The sequence below is a fragment of the Schistocerca cancellata genome, chromosome 3 (assembly GCF_023864275.1).
Source record: "Schistocerca cancellata isolate TAMUIC-IGC-003103 chromosome 3, iqSchCanc2.1, whole genome shotgun sequence".
Classification (NCBI taxonomy): Eukaryota; Metazoa; Arthropoda; class Insecta; order Orthoptera; family Acrididae; genus Schistocerca; species Schistocerca cancellata.
In genome coordinates this window covers 900432096-900448397 of record NC_064628.1, presented here as the reverse complement: position 1 = coordinate 900448397, position 16302 = coordinate 900432096, and the positions used below count along the sequence as shown (strand labels likewise).

The following is a 16302-nucleotide window of genomic DNA, read 5'->3' as shown; positions in this document are numbered from 1 at the left end:
ACTGCTGCCCTGGCCAGCACATTCTCCAGATCTCTCACCAACTGAAAACGTCTGGTCAATGGTGGCCGAGCAACTGGCTCGTCACAATACGCCAGTCACTACTCTTGATGAATTGTGGTATCATGTTGCAGCTCCATGGGCAGATGTACCTGTACACGCCATCCAAGCTCTGTTTGACTCAATGCCCAGGCGTATCAAGGCCGTTACTAGGGCCAGAGGTGGTTGTTCCGGGTACTGATTTCTCAGGATCTATGCACCCAAATTGCGTGAAAATGTAATCACATGCCAGTTCTAGTAAAATGTATTTGTCCAATGAATATCCGTTTATCATCTGCATTTCTTCTTGGTGAAGCAATTTTAATGGCCAGTAGTGTAACATATTGCATCCTCAGACAGCCATTTCGCGGAATGACCACGACGAGAAAATCCGAGGAATAGGATCTCATGCGGGGACTTGCTGCCAGTTGATCTTCTCACACGGCATTCAGGAAGAAAACAGGGAAAGGAGAAAGTGATAGTATGGCCGCAAGTGCCCTCCGTGCACTGCCTTGCTGAGTATAGATATGGGTCGATCTGTGTCCATGTAGGCGAGGATACACTTGCGGCAGCAAATCTAATTTACCGTCTAGATGGAAGCGGCGTCTTCGCGTTAAAATCTCGTTACAGGCATCTGGACAGAAAATAGAATCATTCGATTTTGCCGTCACGAGAATCTGCGCCCCGACGACGCGCGTCGCGGTGCAGGAGAGGTGGGGGCCAGACGTTATCTGCACGGAGCGCCGGCGGCCGGCATTGCTCACGCCAACATCCCATTTCGCGCGCTGATGGCTTCCGCTGCCGGCAGCCGAACTAATCTTTGGCCTGCCGCGTCTGCGGCGGTCCGCCGATCACCGCTCCCTCCAAGCCAGTGTTTCAGTGTTCGGAATACGTGTTCTTGAATAGAGGGAATTTGTTGTATTCGGGTTCAGCAGAACAATTGGGAACGGAAAGTTGGCCGTAATACTACCTTGCTATAGCATCTAAATGTACTACATGATTACTCTGCGATTCACACTTAAGAGTTTGGCAGATGGCTTACAGAATCAATTTCAGACTATTTCTCGACATTCCACTCTTGCACAACACATGGGGATAAATTTTTCCGTGCGAGCTCTGATTTCTTTCATTTTATTTGGTGGTCATTTCTCCCTATGCAGGTAGCAGTCGACAGAAGATTTTGGCATTCGAGGGAGAAAATTGGTGATGGAAATTCCACGAAAAGATCCAGTCTCAATGAGAAACGCCTTTGTTTTAATGATAGCCGCAACAACTCGCCTATCATGTCGGGGACCTCTCCCCCCCGCCCCCCCCCCCCCCCCTCGCTCCATTTCGCGACATACAAAACGAGCAATGAGCTGCCATAGTTTTACGAGGGTCACTCCCAAAGAAATTTTGTAAAAATACAGTTTTCATCTGTGAAAGTTTTACAGTGTGTAGATACATCCTTTCCGCTTGTTTTCAAACTTAGTTCAAACTGTTCCCGTGAGTGGCGCAGTCACAGCATGTCTTCAAGATGGCTGCTATACTTGACGTTCATCAGAAGCAACGTGCTGTCATGTAATTCCTGTGCTGTGGAAACTAGACAGTGGGAAACATCCACAAGAGGTTGAAAAATGTGTATGGAGATGCTGCTGTCGATTGCAGTACAGTTAGTCGGTGGGCAAGCGGGTTACGTGATGAAAGCGGGCACAGCAATATTGAGGATTGTCCTCGCAGCGGCCGCCCTCGTACGGCACAAACTCCAGAGAATGTCCAGAGAGTTAACGAATTAGTGACTGCTGACAAACGCATCACAGTGAACGAATTGTCACGCTACGTTGGGATAGGGGAAGGAAGTGTTTGCAGAATACTGAAAGTGTTGGCGTTAAAAAAGGTTTGTGCCAGGTGGGCTCCCAGGATGTTGACAGTGGCTCACAAAGAAACAAGAAAAACGGTACTTTTAGAACAGTACGAGAATGGTGGAGATGAATTTCTTGGAAGATTTGTGACAGGTGATGAAACATAGTTCCATCATTTTTCACCAGGGATGAAGAGGCAATCAATGGAGTGGCATCATTCACCCAAGGAAAAAAAAATTCAAAACCGCACCATCTGCTGGAAAAGTTATGGCTATGGTGTTTTTCGATTCTGAAGGACTCTTGCTTGTGGACATCATGCCAAGTGGAACCACCATAAATTCTGGTGCATATGTGACGACACTGAAGAAACTTCAAGTTCGACTGAGTCGTGTTCGACCACATCGGCAAAAGCAGGATGTTTTGCCGTTGCACGACAATACACGGCCACATGTCGGTCAAAAGTCCATGGAAGCAGTCACAGAACTCGGATGGACAACACTGAAACACCCGCCTTACAGTCCTGACCTGGCTCCATGTGACCATCATCTCTTTGGGAAACTGAAAGACTCTCTTCGTGGAACAAGGTTTGAAGATGATGACTCGCTTGTGCACGCTGCCAAACAGTGTCTGCAACAGGTTGATCCAGAATTTTACGATGGCGTAAGGCAGTTGAGAGGGATGGAAATTATGTGGAGAAATGAAAATATTGTTCCTAAGGTGTGTATACACACTGTAAAACTTTCAAACATGTAGAATATGTGATGGATTAAAAAAAAAAAAATAGTGTGCATTTCTTTTGGAGCGACCATCGTAATTTCATCGATGCGGCCCACCAATCCTGACTGGTACGAACCCCGCATTATGCAGCAGTCTGCAACACTAAACGCCTATGTAATCTTACACTGAGGCGCCAAAGAAACTGGTGTAGGCATGCGTATTCAAACGCAGAGGTATGTAAACAGGCAGAATACGGCGCTGCGGTCGGCAACGCCTGTATAAAACAAGTGCCTGACGCAGTTGTTAGATCCGTTACTGCTGCTAAAAAATGGCGGGTTATCAAGATTTAAATGAGTGTGAACGTGGTGTTATATTCGGCGCACGAGCGATGGGTAGCGATGGTGGGGATTTTCCCGTACGGCCATTTCACAAATATACTGTGAATATCAGCAATCCGGTGAAACATCAGATTTCCGACATCGGTGCGGCCGGAAAAAGGTCCTGCAAGAACGGGACCAACGAAGACTGAAGAGAATCGTTCAACGAGACAGAAGTGCAATCCTTCCGCAGATTGCTGCAAAATTCAATTCTGGGCCATCAACAAGTGTCAGCGTGCGAACCATTCAATCAAACACCGTCGATATGGGCTTTCTAAGCCGAAGGCCCACTCGTGTACCCTGGATGACTGCACGACACAAAGCTTTACGCCTCGCCTGGACTCGTCAACACCGACACTGGGTTGATGAGACTGGAAACAGGTTGCGTGGTCGGACGATGATGATGATGATGATGTTTGGTTTGTGGGGCGCTCAACTGCGTGGTTATCAGCACCCGTACAATTACCCAATCTTTGCTCAGTCCAATTTCGCCACTGTCCTGGATGATGATGAAATGATGAGGACAACACAAACACCGAGTCATCTCGAGGCAGGTGAAAATCCCTGACCCCGCCGGGAATCGAACCCGGGACCCCGTGTGGTCGGACGAGTTTCATTTCAAATTGTATTGGGCGAGTGGGTGTGTACGGGTATGGTGACAACCTCATGAATCCATGGATCCAACATGTCAGCAGGGGACTGTTCAAGCTGGTGGAAACTCTGTAATCGTGTGGGCGCGTGCACTTAGTGATATGGGACCCCTGATACGTCTAGTTACGACTGTGACAGGTGACACGTACGTAAGCATCCTGTTTGATTACCTGCATCCATACATGTCCATTGTGCATTCCGACGGACTTGGGCAATTCCAGCAGGAGAATGCGACACCCCACACGTCCAGAATTGGTAGAGAATAGCTCCAGGAACATTCTTCTCAGTTTAAACACTTCCTCTGGCTACCAAACTCCCCAGACATAAATGTTATTGAACATATCTCGGATGCTTTGCTATTTGCAGTTCAGAAGAGATCTCCACCCCCTTGTACCCTTACGGATTTATGGACAGCCCCGCAGAATTCATGGTGTCAATTCTCTGCAGCACTATTTCAGACAATAGTAGAGTCCGAGCCACGTCTTGTTGCGGCACTTTTGCGAGATCGCGGGAGCCCTGCACGATATTAGACGTGTACCAGTTTCTTTGGCTCTTCAATGTATGTTAATGGTTTAACACAACTTGACTATTATTACGATTAGACACTGCGTGGTCTTGAGTCAGTGTAAGTCACGACACGCGAAGTACCCGGGCGATACGCACATAGTATTTGAGAATGGTGACACATAATTCCAAACCTTTTAGAAACTTACACCCCCACATAATGATGAAAGAGAAAAAGATTATCGCTTACTACATATTCGCTGTTCATGCAGAACTTCAGCGTCAGGCATGCCATTCCAATGTATTGCTTCTTTCCTAGTAAATTTATTCACAGTACATTTTGCAGACAGTATCCACATATACCACTGAATGTAGCTGCAAAAATACATCATTGTACGACAGATAGTTCAGGAAATATGACGTCATAAACTAGCTTTCGCTTAAAATGGAGCGCAAATTACGCAGACTATATTTATCCAGTATTTCATAACGCGAGCACTTAGCAACTTCCAACAAACTTTCAATATTATGTCAAACCTTTTCTCAACATTTTCACGCTTAAATGCTTAACATTAAATATTTAACCTTTTAAATCAGATATTTATACATGAGAGTTCAGTTCTGCAAGGAATCAAAGGTTTGCTGATACACCAGAAGAGGACGGAAAGCTTAGTGTAGGCCGTCTATTTTGTATATTTGTTGCATATTCTAAGTGTTCTGTCCACAAAACGCAGTCTTTGGGTCATTTTCTATGTTATAGAATAATATAAGTCAAGGCCGACTGCAGATAAAAAAGAATTAAATTGTTTTGTTATCTTTTTCCTGTTTGATATGATCTGATCGACGGCAACTATCCAACGTTTAGCCAGATTTGATTGATATTGCCTCTGAATAACTTAAATGACTGCATGATGGGGTAAGACTGACGCTCAATAAGTATTGATTTCAAGAATATAAGTCATTGTGTTCTAGTTATAATTTGTGACTTGACATTGGTAGATTGCCTTTTTGTTGAGGTGACTGTAGTATTGTTTAAGTGTTGTGAAAGTCCACATCAAATTGCCATGAGCTGACGGAGGCCAAATACGAAATAAATAAATAAAGTTATGATTTAACGTCATTGCCACAGTCCAACATAACAGTCGCGATACACCGTCTTGTTTTTGTTATCCACAGCGATAGCAGCGCCGCAAGGGGCCAGCAGGCGACAATTCTGAAAACGATATCGGATGAGTGCAAATACTAACGTTTATATTGATTTGCAACGTATTTTTTTACAATAGGGAGTATATGTAGTGCCATAAAAACAGACAGTAATTAAAATATGATCAAACTTTTGTCTTTCTTTACTTTCCTACGCACCCTGGTGGATATGAAACGGTACATTACATGGCAGTTTATTTACAACTCTCTTGCAAAGTACAGATATTTACTGAAGAATGCCATTTTCATTTATTTGATGACCAACTTCTCTGCCTCACTCATCTCCTCTCCCTCCAGCTTAACTCCCCCCATCGCTCCGCCATTTTTGTCTCCCTCATCCTCGAAAAGGCCTACGACCGTGTCTGGCATCCCAGTCTCCTTTATATTTCAAACCTACGCCCTTCCTATCAACTACATCCGTCTGATGGCCTCCTTCCTCTCCCGCCGCCCCTCCTATGTTACCATCCATAATGCCAATTCCCACACCTTCTACCCCTCTGCAGGTGTGTCCCAGGGCTCGTTCCTCTCCCCTCTCCGCTACCTCCTGTACACGGCAGATATGCCCCAACCCCCCCCCCCCCCCAGTACACCTCTTGCAATATGCCAATGACACCGCATTTCTCGCCCTCGCTCCTACCCTCCAACGGTCCCAACACCTTCTCCAGAATCACCTTGACGTTTTTGCCACGTGCTGTAGGTCATACCACTTGTTCCTTCCAGCTCCTGGGTTTCTCCCTTACTGTCTTCGCCCGTCCTGTCCGCCTCACCCCCACCCTCACCTACCTTGGCCTCACCATTGACCGTCACCTCACCTGGATCCCTCATCTCCGCTCCATCCAATCCAAAGCCCACAACTGCCTCAGACTCCTCAAACTCCTCTGTGGCTTAACATGGGGGTTGCACCCCTCTACCATCCTCCACACCTACAAATCCTTAATCCATCCCATCCTCTGTTATGCCAGTCCAACCTGGATATCTGCCCCCCCCCCAAATCCCTGTCAGTACCTTCCAGAACTCCAGAAGCTCACTGAGTCTCTTCCTGCATGTCTCACAGTAGTCCATGCTGCAAAAGGTGGTTTGGTTTAAGAAGACTGGACTGTGAATTTATAGATACACAGCGTGTTTGTTTTAACTTGAGACAATTACTTGTAAATATCTTGAAAATGAAGCATCATTAAAAAAACATGTAGTAGATCAAAAGTTAATATTAATAAAAGGGACATCTGTTTGTGTCATCTCCTAGCCACCCATACTGCAAGGTGGAGTTAACTTTATATTTGCACAAGGACACCCCCCCCCCCAATTTTATTGAATATTCAGATTCTACACCAAAAAATATGTACAGTTTACTCAAACCATTGTTTCACACTCGTAGATGATGCTATAGTTGACAAATATCAAGTGTGCCTTTTTCTGCAATTAAGAATGGACGCATTTGATTCTACATTTCATTTATAATGTACATGTAAACATTTGTGTTCTAATAGTTAATACTGATGTTGGAATCTCACTTGGATGTTGCAAATGTGTTTCCATAGTACAAACAATATGGCTAGACATTGACATTTCTGGAAAACAAGCCATTGTATGGTAACATAGCTCTCTGTTCCCTATGCGGTTGATTGTGATAAGTCCCTAAACCATTGGAATATTTGATTTCAGAGACCACCAATGAACCTCATCATCAGGTTGACTGATTTCGGTATGTGTTTCCATTCAACCACCAATTCTCATGCTGACCGCTACATGGATACTTGTGGAAAGCAAACCAGAACAATTGTAATAAGGTAGAATGTCCATGAAGTGATAGTGACATCTGTCATGGATACATTTTTGTAAACAGTTACACACTCACCCAATCACTCAACACCCCACTACTGAATTACAATTATGGTGAAATTATCAAAATCAAGCACTCCAGTGGTGAGGGGCAAGGGAATTTGCTGAAATCAAGCACCCCAATGGCGAGAGGCAAAAAACTCACTGACATCCAACTTCCAAATAGGAACATAAATCTATTACATCCACATTGCAGTTTCTGGCTCACACTAAATGTAGATTCTAACTAGACATTGAAATGGCTAACAATATTGTACAGTACAATGAAATTTGCAACACTTAAGTAAATATTGAACATAAATATCAAGCATCAGAGTACAAAAGGCTTACATTTAAATCACAAATGAAATGTAGAATCAAATGCATCAGTTCTTAATCGCAAAAACATGCACACTTGATATTAATCAATTCATTGCTTACAGTGCCATCTACCACAAATGATAAACAATGGCATGAGTGAACTGTGTGTATTTTTGGAGTAGAATCCAAATGTGCAATAATAATGGGGAGTTCCCCTTTGTATTTTCAAAGTTGGTCCCACCCGTGTAGGAGGGGTGGTTAGGAGATTTGACAGGCAGCAAAGAAAGTTTTAAATCTAACCTAAAATCATTTCTTCAGGACAACTCCTTCTGTTCCATAGCTGAAATTTTATTTAAAAACTTTAGTTTTAGGTGCAATTGAATTCATTAATGTTAAAATTAATCATGTATACATATCTTGTTAATTGACTTATTCCACATCATTTCAATAAAATAATTATTCAACTGATCTGTGAAACACATAACAACTAATTAAAAAATCATGGAGTTCCTCTCGACCATGAAGAAGTAACTTCATACTTATCCCCATATCTCTTTGAGTCACCTAATGCATCTGGTATTATCTAGGCAAGTTGGGAGAAACATTATTACTAAATATTTCTTTGACTTGAACATTCCAGTCTAATGGACATACATGAATACCATCAAAGTGTGTTCCAAAAGTGAATGTAGCCATGTTCCACTTCCCAATAGAATGCATTAGAAAAAATTGTAGTAAATGTATGCACAAATAATTTCAAAATATTTTTCTATTTTTTACTAGATACTTACCAATAGATTTGCTGGTATTATTTCAGAGGATAAATTGTGTGACATTTTTTCACTACATGGAAGTCATGCGGACATTCTTTTCCATTTCCTTTGAGCAATATTTAATCAACTTTACATAGTCAAGATGCTCAACAAAATTATGAGAGAACTGGCCAGTACATAATAGAAAACTGAAGGATCTGTGCTTTGATACTATTGGTTCACATGTCATATCTATGGATGCTTTTTCAATCGGTCTGATAAAATAATGTTTTGGAAAGCTATGTAAAATTGGTGTAAGTATGATACAATTTTCATTACAGGTTACAAAAACTGGGTATGGAAGACTACAAGAAATTTCTAGAGGATCTTGCCAAGAACAAGAAGCTCGATATTGAAGAAGTGAAAACAAAGCTGGCATCTTGTGGTGCTCCAGGGCTATCTTCAGCAGCAGTAAGCTATTCCCATAATGTCTCTGGCCTTGGCCCTAATAGTAGTTTAAGTTAACAACCATGCACAGCATAGCAAAAAGAAAATACTGCTATTAGGCTGGCCAGTAATTATCTTAAGGATGCAGAGTTCTTAGATTTACCAATAGATACATATAAAACTACTAGAAATTATTGTTAAGTTTCAGAAATATTAGTTTCTGCTGGGAAGGCTAGTAGGTTGAAGAAATTAGAAAGAAAGGGCAGCTCATTCAGACTCCAGGATGATGGTGAATCATCTGTTGCAAGGAAAGGAGAAAAGGGGAGATGAAGGGCAGGGAAAGGGGGGGGGGGTAGCCACACCAGAGGAGGAGGAGGTCAAAGCACTGTGCAACTTTCATTCCAGAGATTGTGAGAGAAGAGTGAGAAGAGAAGATGGATCAACAGGAATTAAGAAATAGGATGGAAAGCAAATGAGGGAAAAAGAAAAGAGAAATGGGGGATAGTAAAAATTAAAAAGCAGTGAAGACCATAAGAGATAATACATTAAAACAAATATAATAAAAAATTTAAAAAGTAAGTAAGAAGATAGTAACAGGGCAGGGTATTTTCTATGTTAACAGTGATTAAGTCTGAAAGGGTCTTGTGATGTGAGGATGCGTTGGAGATCAAGGTCCTATCTCCAGAGTTTAGGCAAACTAGTGTCACGTCTGAGGATCCAAATAGCCTGTGTTATGTAGCAAACACTCAAGTCCCTTGAGTCATGCTGTAGAGCACGCACAGGAACTGTGTACTAGATGTCCCCAAAGCAAACAGTTGTTTCATGTTCATTCATGTGCTCAGTCAGATTAGTGACAGTCATTCCCACATAAAATTCTGTGCAGTGTTGACATATTAGTTTGTAAATGACATACCTAGTTGCATATGTTACTTCACCTTTGAAACTGTAGGATTTACCAATGATGGTGCTTGCCGCTAGTGGGCTGGAAATCAAACCCAGGACCCCATGATCTAGAAGTGGCAATGCTAACAACTAGACCATGAGCTATGGACAGTGGGCAGATTGATGCATGAGACTTTTTTACAGCAGAACAATTGCAGTGGCAGAAACCTTGTGGTAGGAATAATAGTCTGAATATGTCAAATAATTTGACAAAAATGTTAGCGGTTAGGAGTGTGATGAAAGCTGATGATGGATGGTGTGGGAGGGATATCAAAGAAAGAGGATCTCACTTCAAGACTCGATGAAGACATAGCCTCTGTAGAGTAACATACTGAGGCATTCGCAGTATCTACTGAATGACAATATTATGATTTATTTAGATGTGGAAGCTGTATTAGTAAGAGGGTGAGAGAAGGATGCTGTCTGAGAGATTTGTTTACAAATAAGGACTGAGGTGTAGTTGCTGTAGAGGAAAGCTTGGATGAGATTGCTGATGTGGGTGTTGAGGGATTCAGTGGTGGAGCAGATACATTTACCAAGGATGACTGTAAGGATGTGGTGTGGAAGGGGTGAAAACTGTCAAAATTTATGTGCTGTTGCTCATTGGTTGTTTGTTTTATAGGATTTGATGTGGGTTTCAATGATTTGTAGTATTTTGTTTACCTTACTGGTAGCCCCATCCCAGAAAAACACACAAAATATTACTCAACTCAGGAGAAAGAATTATTCCAAACTGTTCAGAAACATTTTTCCTAGGCAAAAGCAGTATATTTCAGTGGCAAATAAAAATTATGTAATAGTTCCTATTGTATTCTGTGCTTTCTTTTGACTTTAATTCAAATCTTTCACCTTGCTATCTGTATGCTTATAATTGGTTGGCCTACGCTAAAATATTAATATCAGATGTTAGGTCTTTGTAACTTCCATTTATTTGCAGGGAGCTCATGCTTTTCTTTATTTTTTAATATTTTTTTTATTCAGGTCTTAGGGTAACTTTTTCCACCAAAAAAGTTGTACATGGAACCTTCCTTCATGCTTTTTTATCTTATTTTCTTGTAAAAATGTGACAATTTTGGAACTTAGAAAACCTATAGATTAAGGCAACACTTTTCTGTGAAAACTTTTGTATCTGTCAACACTGTAACAAGCTAATAGCTCAACATGTGAAAAAGCTAACAGAAACCATACTGGTTACTAATATACCATACAATTATTATAGGTGTTAATTATTATAGATGTTAATCGTGTTAGTAATGACAGCTTCAGGCTGTTATTTGCTTCATTGTACAAAAATGCAATGATAAGAAAATTTTACTATACATTGCATGTTTTTCTACCTCCATCATTGCTACTGTTGATACTCTAATGATTTAATTTATGTTTCAGGGAGCAGCAAAGTCGGCTGCAACTGTAGAGCGGCTGACAGATCCTTCACGTTATACAGGAGCACATAAGCAACGGTTTGATGAGAGTGGAAAAGGGAAAGGAATAGCAGGGCGTAAGGACATTCCTGATGCTTCAGGCTATGTACAGGGTTACCAGAACAGAGATACATATGACAAAACACATTAGTGGCCATTCATATGTAGCTATTTAATGCTGGCAAATGTGATTCCATATAAATTGTGCTACAGAAAGCATTTCTTTCAATGCAAAATACGCAATGAAAATGTATTTTTTGGATGTTATTTGATATTATATTCTGGTTCACTGTTTATGATGACATAAACCAAAAAAGAAATAAGTGTGTGAGTGATGAATAATGTTCAGATATAATAAAGAACATGTAATTAACACTGAACCAAATCTGTCTTCAGGCATCAGGAATTCATTCTAAACAAAACTAGTTTCAAGAAGAACTCTTACACAGTATCCAGTCATGTAATTTATAATGAAACAATTAAAGTTGTTCAAAAGAAATTTTATTTAATTCTGTCATTAAACATCGTGAAAGAAAAGGTGAAGCTATATGAAAATGTAGAGCTTTTGTCAATAACCAAGCAAATGTCAAGGAACAAGTATGGGAGTTAAGCATGCAAAGACGTGGTGTTACATGGTTTCAAGCCCAAAAAATCCTAATTGCAAACTTCAATCTGTCACAAAAGTACAATTCTCAGAATCTAGTTATGCTATTCATATAATTCATATGCAACTTTGTAAAGAAGAAATGGGTGAATATTTTGATATATTCAGCATCAGTGCACTAGCATTTAATCACTTGGCAAGTAGTATCATTGAGATAGTATTTACTGAGAATCATTTGAGAATTCAGATTTCTGTTGAATGTGTACTTTATCTCTGGAAAACCTAGATGTTCTTGTTATCCAGTTTTGTTATGACAAAAAAGCAAATCTGCTGCTTTGGCAATAATCTGTGTACTTAAAATCTATAGCAAATAAAGTATTTTCTAATTTGACATATTAAAGCCAAAATGAGCATTTTATAAAAATAGTCATTTCTAAATTTATTTTTCCAGCATTACAATGTTGATTACTTTTGATAACAATCTATTCATAAGACCTAAATACATATATATGTTTTGTGTCTTTGGTTAAAGTCTTAGTGTATTAATAAATGTTTTGGGTGTTTTAGTTCCATGTAAATTCTATAGAATTTGTAGTATATAATGATTCATGAAAGATAAGTGAATATAACAGTATCTGTGAAGGACTGTATAATTTATGTTTGTTTCTCATTTTCATAAATATATGATCAACAAGAGATACTAGTTTCTAGTAGTTTTTTGTCCTTGTTAAAAAAGAAACTGGGTTAGGTGTTCTGATTCTGAATGGATTTAGTTTTCCATAAAAGTACCACTTCCCTCAATAAACATCATAGTTAATTCCTATATAACCAATAAATGTTACCGGAAACTGCAGAATTATTTAAAACGAAAAGCTTCAGAAAATTATATGGAGTTATGAATGCTAAAATCATTGAATTATTTTTATCTGCTCTACACATGAACATGTGTTGCATACGGACTAACTCCAGTCTCAGCATTTTATACTGAAACAGTGTATATTTTGGTCCAGAAAACATTTAAAGCACCTGAAGAATCATAGTGTTACAACTCATCACTTGCATCTTTTCCTTAAAATGATTCTAGGTGATAAGGGGAGGTGGGGTAAAGTGATCACTCTAAAGGAAAATTGAATTTGCACAAAACCATAGTCACTGACAGAAACTTGCCACTTACACATTTTGAATCTACAAATTACAAAGTATCAAACCAAATATTTTTAAGTGAAAAAGAAAATACATAGGAACCACATGCATTTTATGAAGACTTCAATGGTGACCACTTTCCCCCATCTAATGGAAAGGGGGGGAGGGGGGGAGGACTGCCAGTCCTATCACAACAGGATCTCATGTTAGTTGTTCTGATTTCTGGACACATTTTCTTGACTTATTGACGTCATAGTATCTGAAAGAATACCAAGTGGCTGCATAACATTTTTGTATTAGACCAAACACAACAGAACAGAGGTGGTTTTAAGTAATATAACTTAATTAACCCAAAATCAACATAAAAGGATAGAATGATGGACAATGGCTTTTTGTATAAATGTGTTTCGAAGTCAGTCTGATCTGTATATGAGGAGTATCCAGAAAGTAAGTACCATTTTGGAAGAAACTCATAAAAACATTTTTCCAAACCAAAATTTATTTTTACAAGAAAGAGCGTATCTCTCACTGTTTTTTGTACATGGTTGCTGCTATTGTTCAGATATTTGTCGTAGCAGGAAACCAATTTTTCATGCCCTCTTTGTATAAAAATGCCATCAGTGAAAACAACCACTGCTGAACACTGTGTTTTGCATCATCATCATCATCACTGTCAAAGTGCCTTCCTCTAAAATCATGCTTCATGTTCAAGAACAAATGGTACACAAATGGGGGCAAGACTGGTGCTATAAGGCATGGAATGCTCAGTCAAGGCATTGTGTTGCTCCATGACAACAGACATCTCAATTCTGCTGGTATCCCTAAAAACCTTATTTAACAATTTCGTTAGCAGCAGTTTGATCACTCTCTGAGCAGCTCCAATCTCGCACACTCTGACAACCACTTGTTCCTGAACTTTAAGCGTGATTTTGGAAGAAGGCGCTTTGACAGCAATGACAACACAACAAGTGGTGTTCTGCAGTGGCTGTCTTCACTGGCACAATCTTCCTATGAAGAAGGCATGGAAAAGTTGGTTTCCTGTTATGACAAATGTCTGAAAAATAGTGACAACTATGTATAATGTTAACTTAAAATATGATCTTTTTTGTAAAGGTAATATTTTAGTTTGAAAAAATGTTTTTATGAGTTTTTTCCAGAGTGGTACTTCCTGTCTGGACATTCCTCATATTTGCATGATACATGAAACTAACTGATTCTTATTGGGATAAATTATTGCTGTGCCACACTTACATGATTCTGTCTTGCCATGAGGTCACAGTTACATTCTTTTAATATTCTACTGTCTTTTTATTGTTAGTTGATTATGATGGTTCGAAAACAAATGTGTGGTTTATCAAACAGCATGATTTCATAACCTGTACACTGTGGCTCTGAAGATGGCAGATTATTCCTGTCATAACTAGCAAGTTGTGGCACAACTTGACTAGAAGAAGGGAGCAGTTGGTAGGACATGTTCTGAGGCATCAAAGGATCACCAATTTGGTACTGGAGGGCAGCGTGGAGGGTAAAAATCGTAGAGGAAGACCATGAGATGAATACACTAAGCAGATTCAGAAGGATGTAGGCTGCAGTAGGTACTGGGAGATGATGAAGCTTGCACAGGATAGAGTAGCATGGAGAGATGCATCAAACCAGTCTCTGGACTGAAGACCACAACAACAACCACAACAACAACAACAACAACTAGCAATCAGTGTACCTATACACAGGGAAGGCTATAAAAACTTCATATCTGAAGCTTTCTTTACATTGAATCTTTTATTTCAGATTTTATTGATTGAATTAAATATTATTTCTCAATTTACAATTTGTTACAAAAAGAAATTATAGTGATGTGAACTATCCGGCAATGGCGGATAGTTCCAAATGAAGTGGTATACAGAGAACTGGAGCCCATCACCGATACTATACAAAAGAAAAGGATCTCTTTTTGTGGTCACATTCTGAGGACACCAGAAACCAGATTATCAAGGAAAATTATTGAGAAACTCTGGAATTTGAAACAACAAGGAGGATGGCTTAAGGAAATAAGAGAGTATATGGAAGAACTGGAAATAACTCTGGATGATTTGCAGAACAAAACGCCAAATTTAAAGAAGTTGAGGGACACAGAAATAAGATTTAAACCAAAAATTGACAAACGACATACAATGAAAAGGGTATTTACAGATGAGGAACGACGAAAAGCATCGGAACGAATGAAGAGATACTGGGCCACTCGGAAGGGGAAAATACCAAAGAAGAGGACCAGAAATGATTGACTGAAGTGGTCCAATGAGACCGTAAAAGCAGAAGAAGAAGAAGAAGAAGAAGAAGTGATGTGAACACACATGAAAATGAACTATTAGATATTGAAGAAGGAAACAAAACTCCTCTCTTTTCTTGCTCTTGGTACCTATAGCAGGGTGTCATCCATGAAGATTCCATGTACTTTGAAGGGTCCAAATGAGTGAGTGTCCCGTTAAACTTAGAAAAAGTACTGAAGAAACAGTTTTTGGTAACAGAGTTAACTGTCAGTAATGATCAGATTCATTTGGGAAGACTTTCTTTCACATTCACCAGGTGACACTGAAATAAATATTGTCTCCTTGATAGTTGTTAACAGAAGCAAATTTGTGAGATGCTTTGTTTTGTTTTCATAATTTCCATCAGAGTTCTCATAATTGTCAAAAACATACTCATAAAATGCTTTAATTGGGTCTTGATTGTTGAACAGAAAGTGAACTGCAAGTGACTCAGCATCATGCACAGAGCAGTAGACCAGGCTGGCCACAACCATATGTCTAGAAAAAGTTCTGTCTAGTCTCGCACCATGTAGGCATAGTTTTACATTGATATTGTAAATTGACATTGTAAACTGGTATTGTAAAAAAGTACTACTCTTCATAAGAAAGGTAGCAAAAATAATATAAATGACTTATCTTGCACCAGACAACTGAAAATCAGAAAAAAATTTGCTAAAACGTAGTGGAACAACCTTCCTCTGCTACAGTATATACTAGAACTAGTCTGACCAAAAAATTTGCAATTACTGCTTTTCCTGGCCCGCCCAGAAACATTTCTCAACATAAGAATGCTCTGTCATTTAACATACTTTTTCTTCACAAATTAAGAGGAGATGGCGTCTGATGCAATATTATGTTTATCCATCAGTGCAGATCACACTACTCAGTGGCCTTTTAGACAGAAAGACATGATCTCCACCATTATAAAATAATCTGACATAAAAATTATCATGTATTGAGACTTAAATATCATTCTTGTGATTGTGGCAAACAGAACAGAATGCTCCCACCTTGGTTACCTGCTTGAACATATTTAAGTTTTATCTTAGACAGAAGTAGAATGTTCAACAACTGCAAATGGAATTATATGAATAAATAAAAAGAACTTATATTATAAAATAAACTTATATTATAAAGAAGGTTTGTGACTTCATGACTCTCAAGTATGCCTTACATCTAGTGGTTATGGGAAAAAAGAGGGCAAGAGAAACTTAAAATA

The 16302-nt window shown here is 39.5% G+C and overlaps 1 protein-coding gene across 2 annotated transcripts in view; it reads left to right on the top strand.

The window, feature by feature from the left end:
• Window positions 1-12244, top strand: part of LOC126175975 (tubulin polymerization-promoting protein homolog) — a 457338-nt gene extending 445094 nt beyond the window's left edge. The window contains exons 6-7 of one of the 2 annotated variants that reach the window (XM_049923076.1): window positions 8562-8691; window positions 10996-12244. In XM_049923076.1, the coding sequence (XP_049779033.1) occupies window positions 8562-8691; window positions 10996-11181 (316 nt within the window). In that variant the 3' untranslated portion in view covers window positions 11182-12244. The remainder of the gene's footprint in view (window positions 1-8561; window positions 8692-10995) is intronic. The other variant, XM_049923075.1, reaches the window with a different exon arrangement.
• The last annotated feature ends 4058 nt before the right edge of the window (window positions 12245-16302 follow it).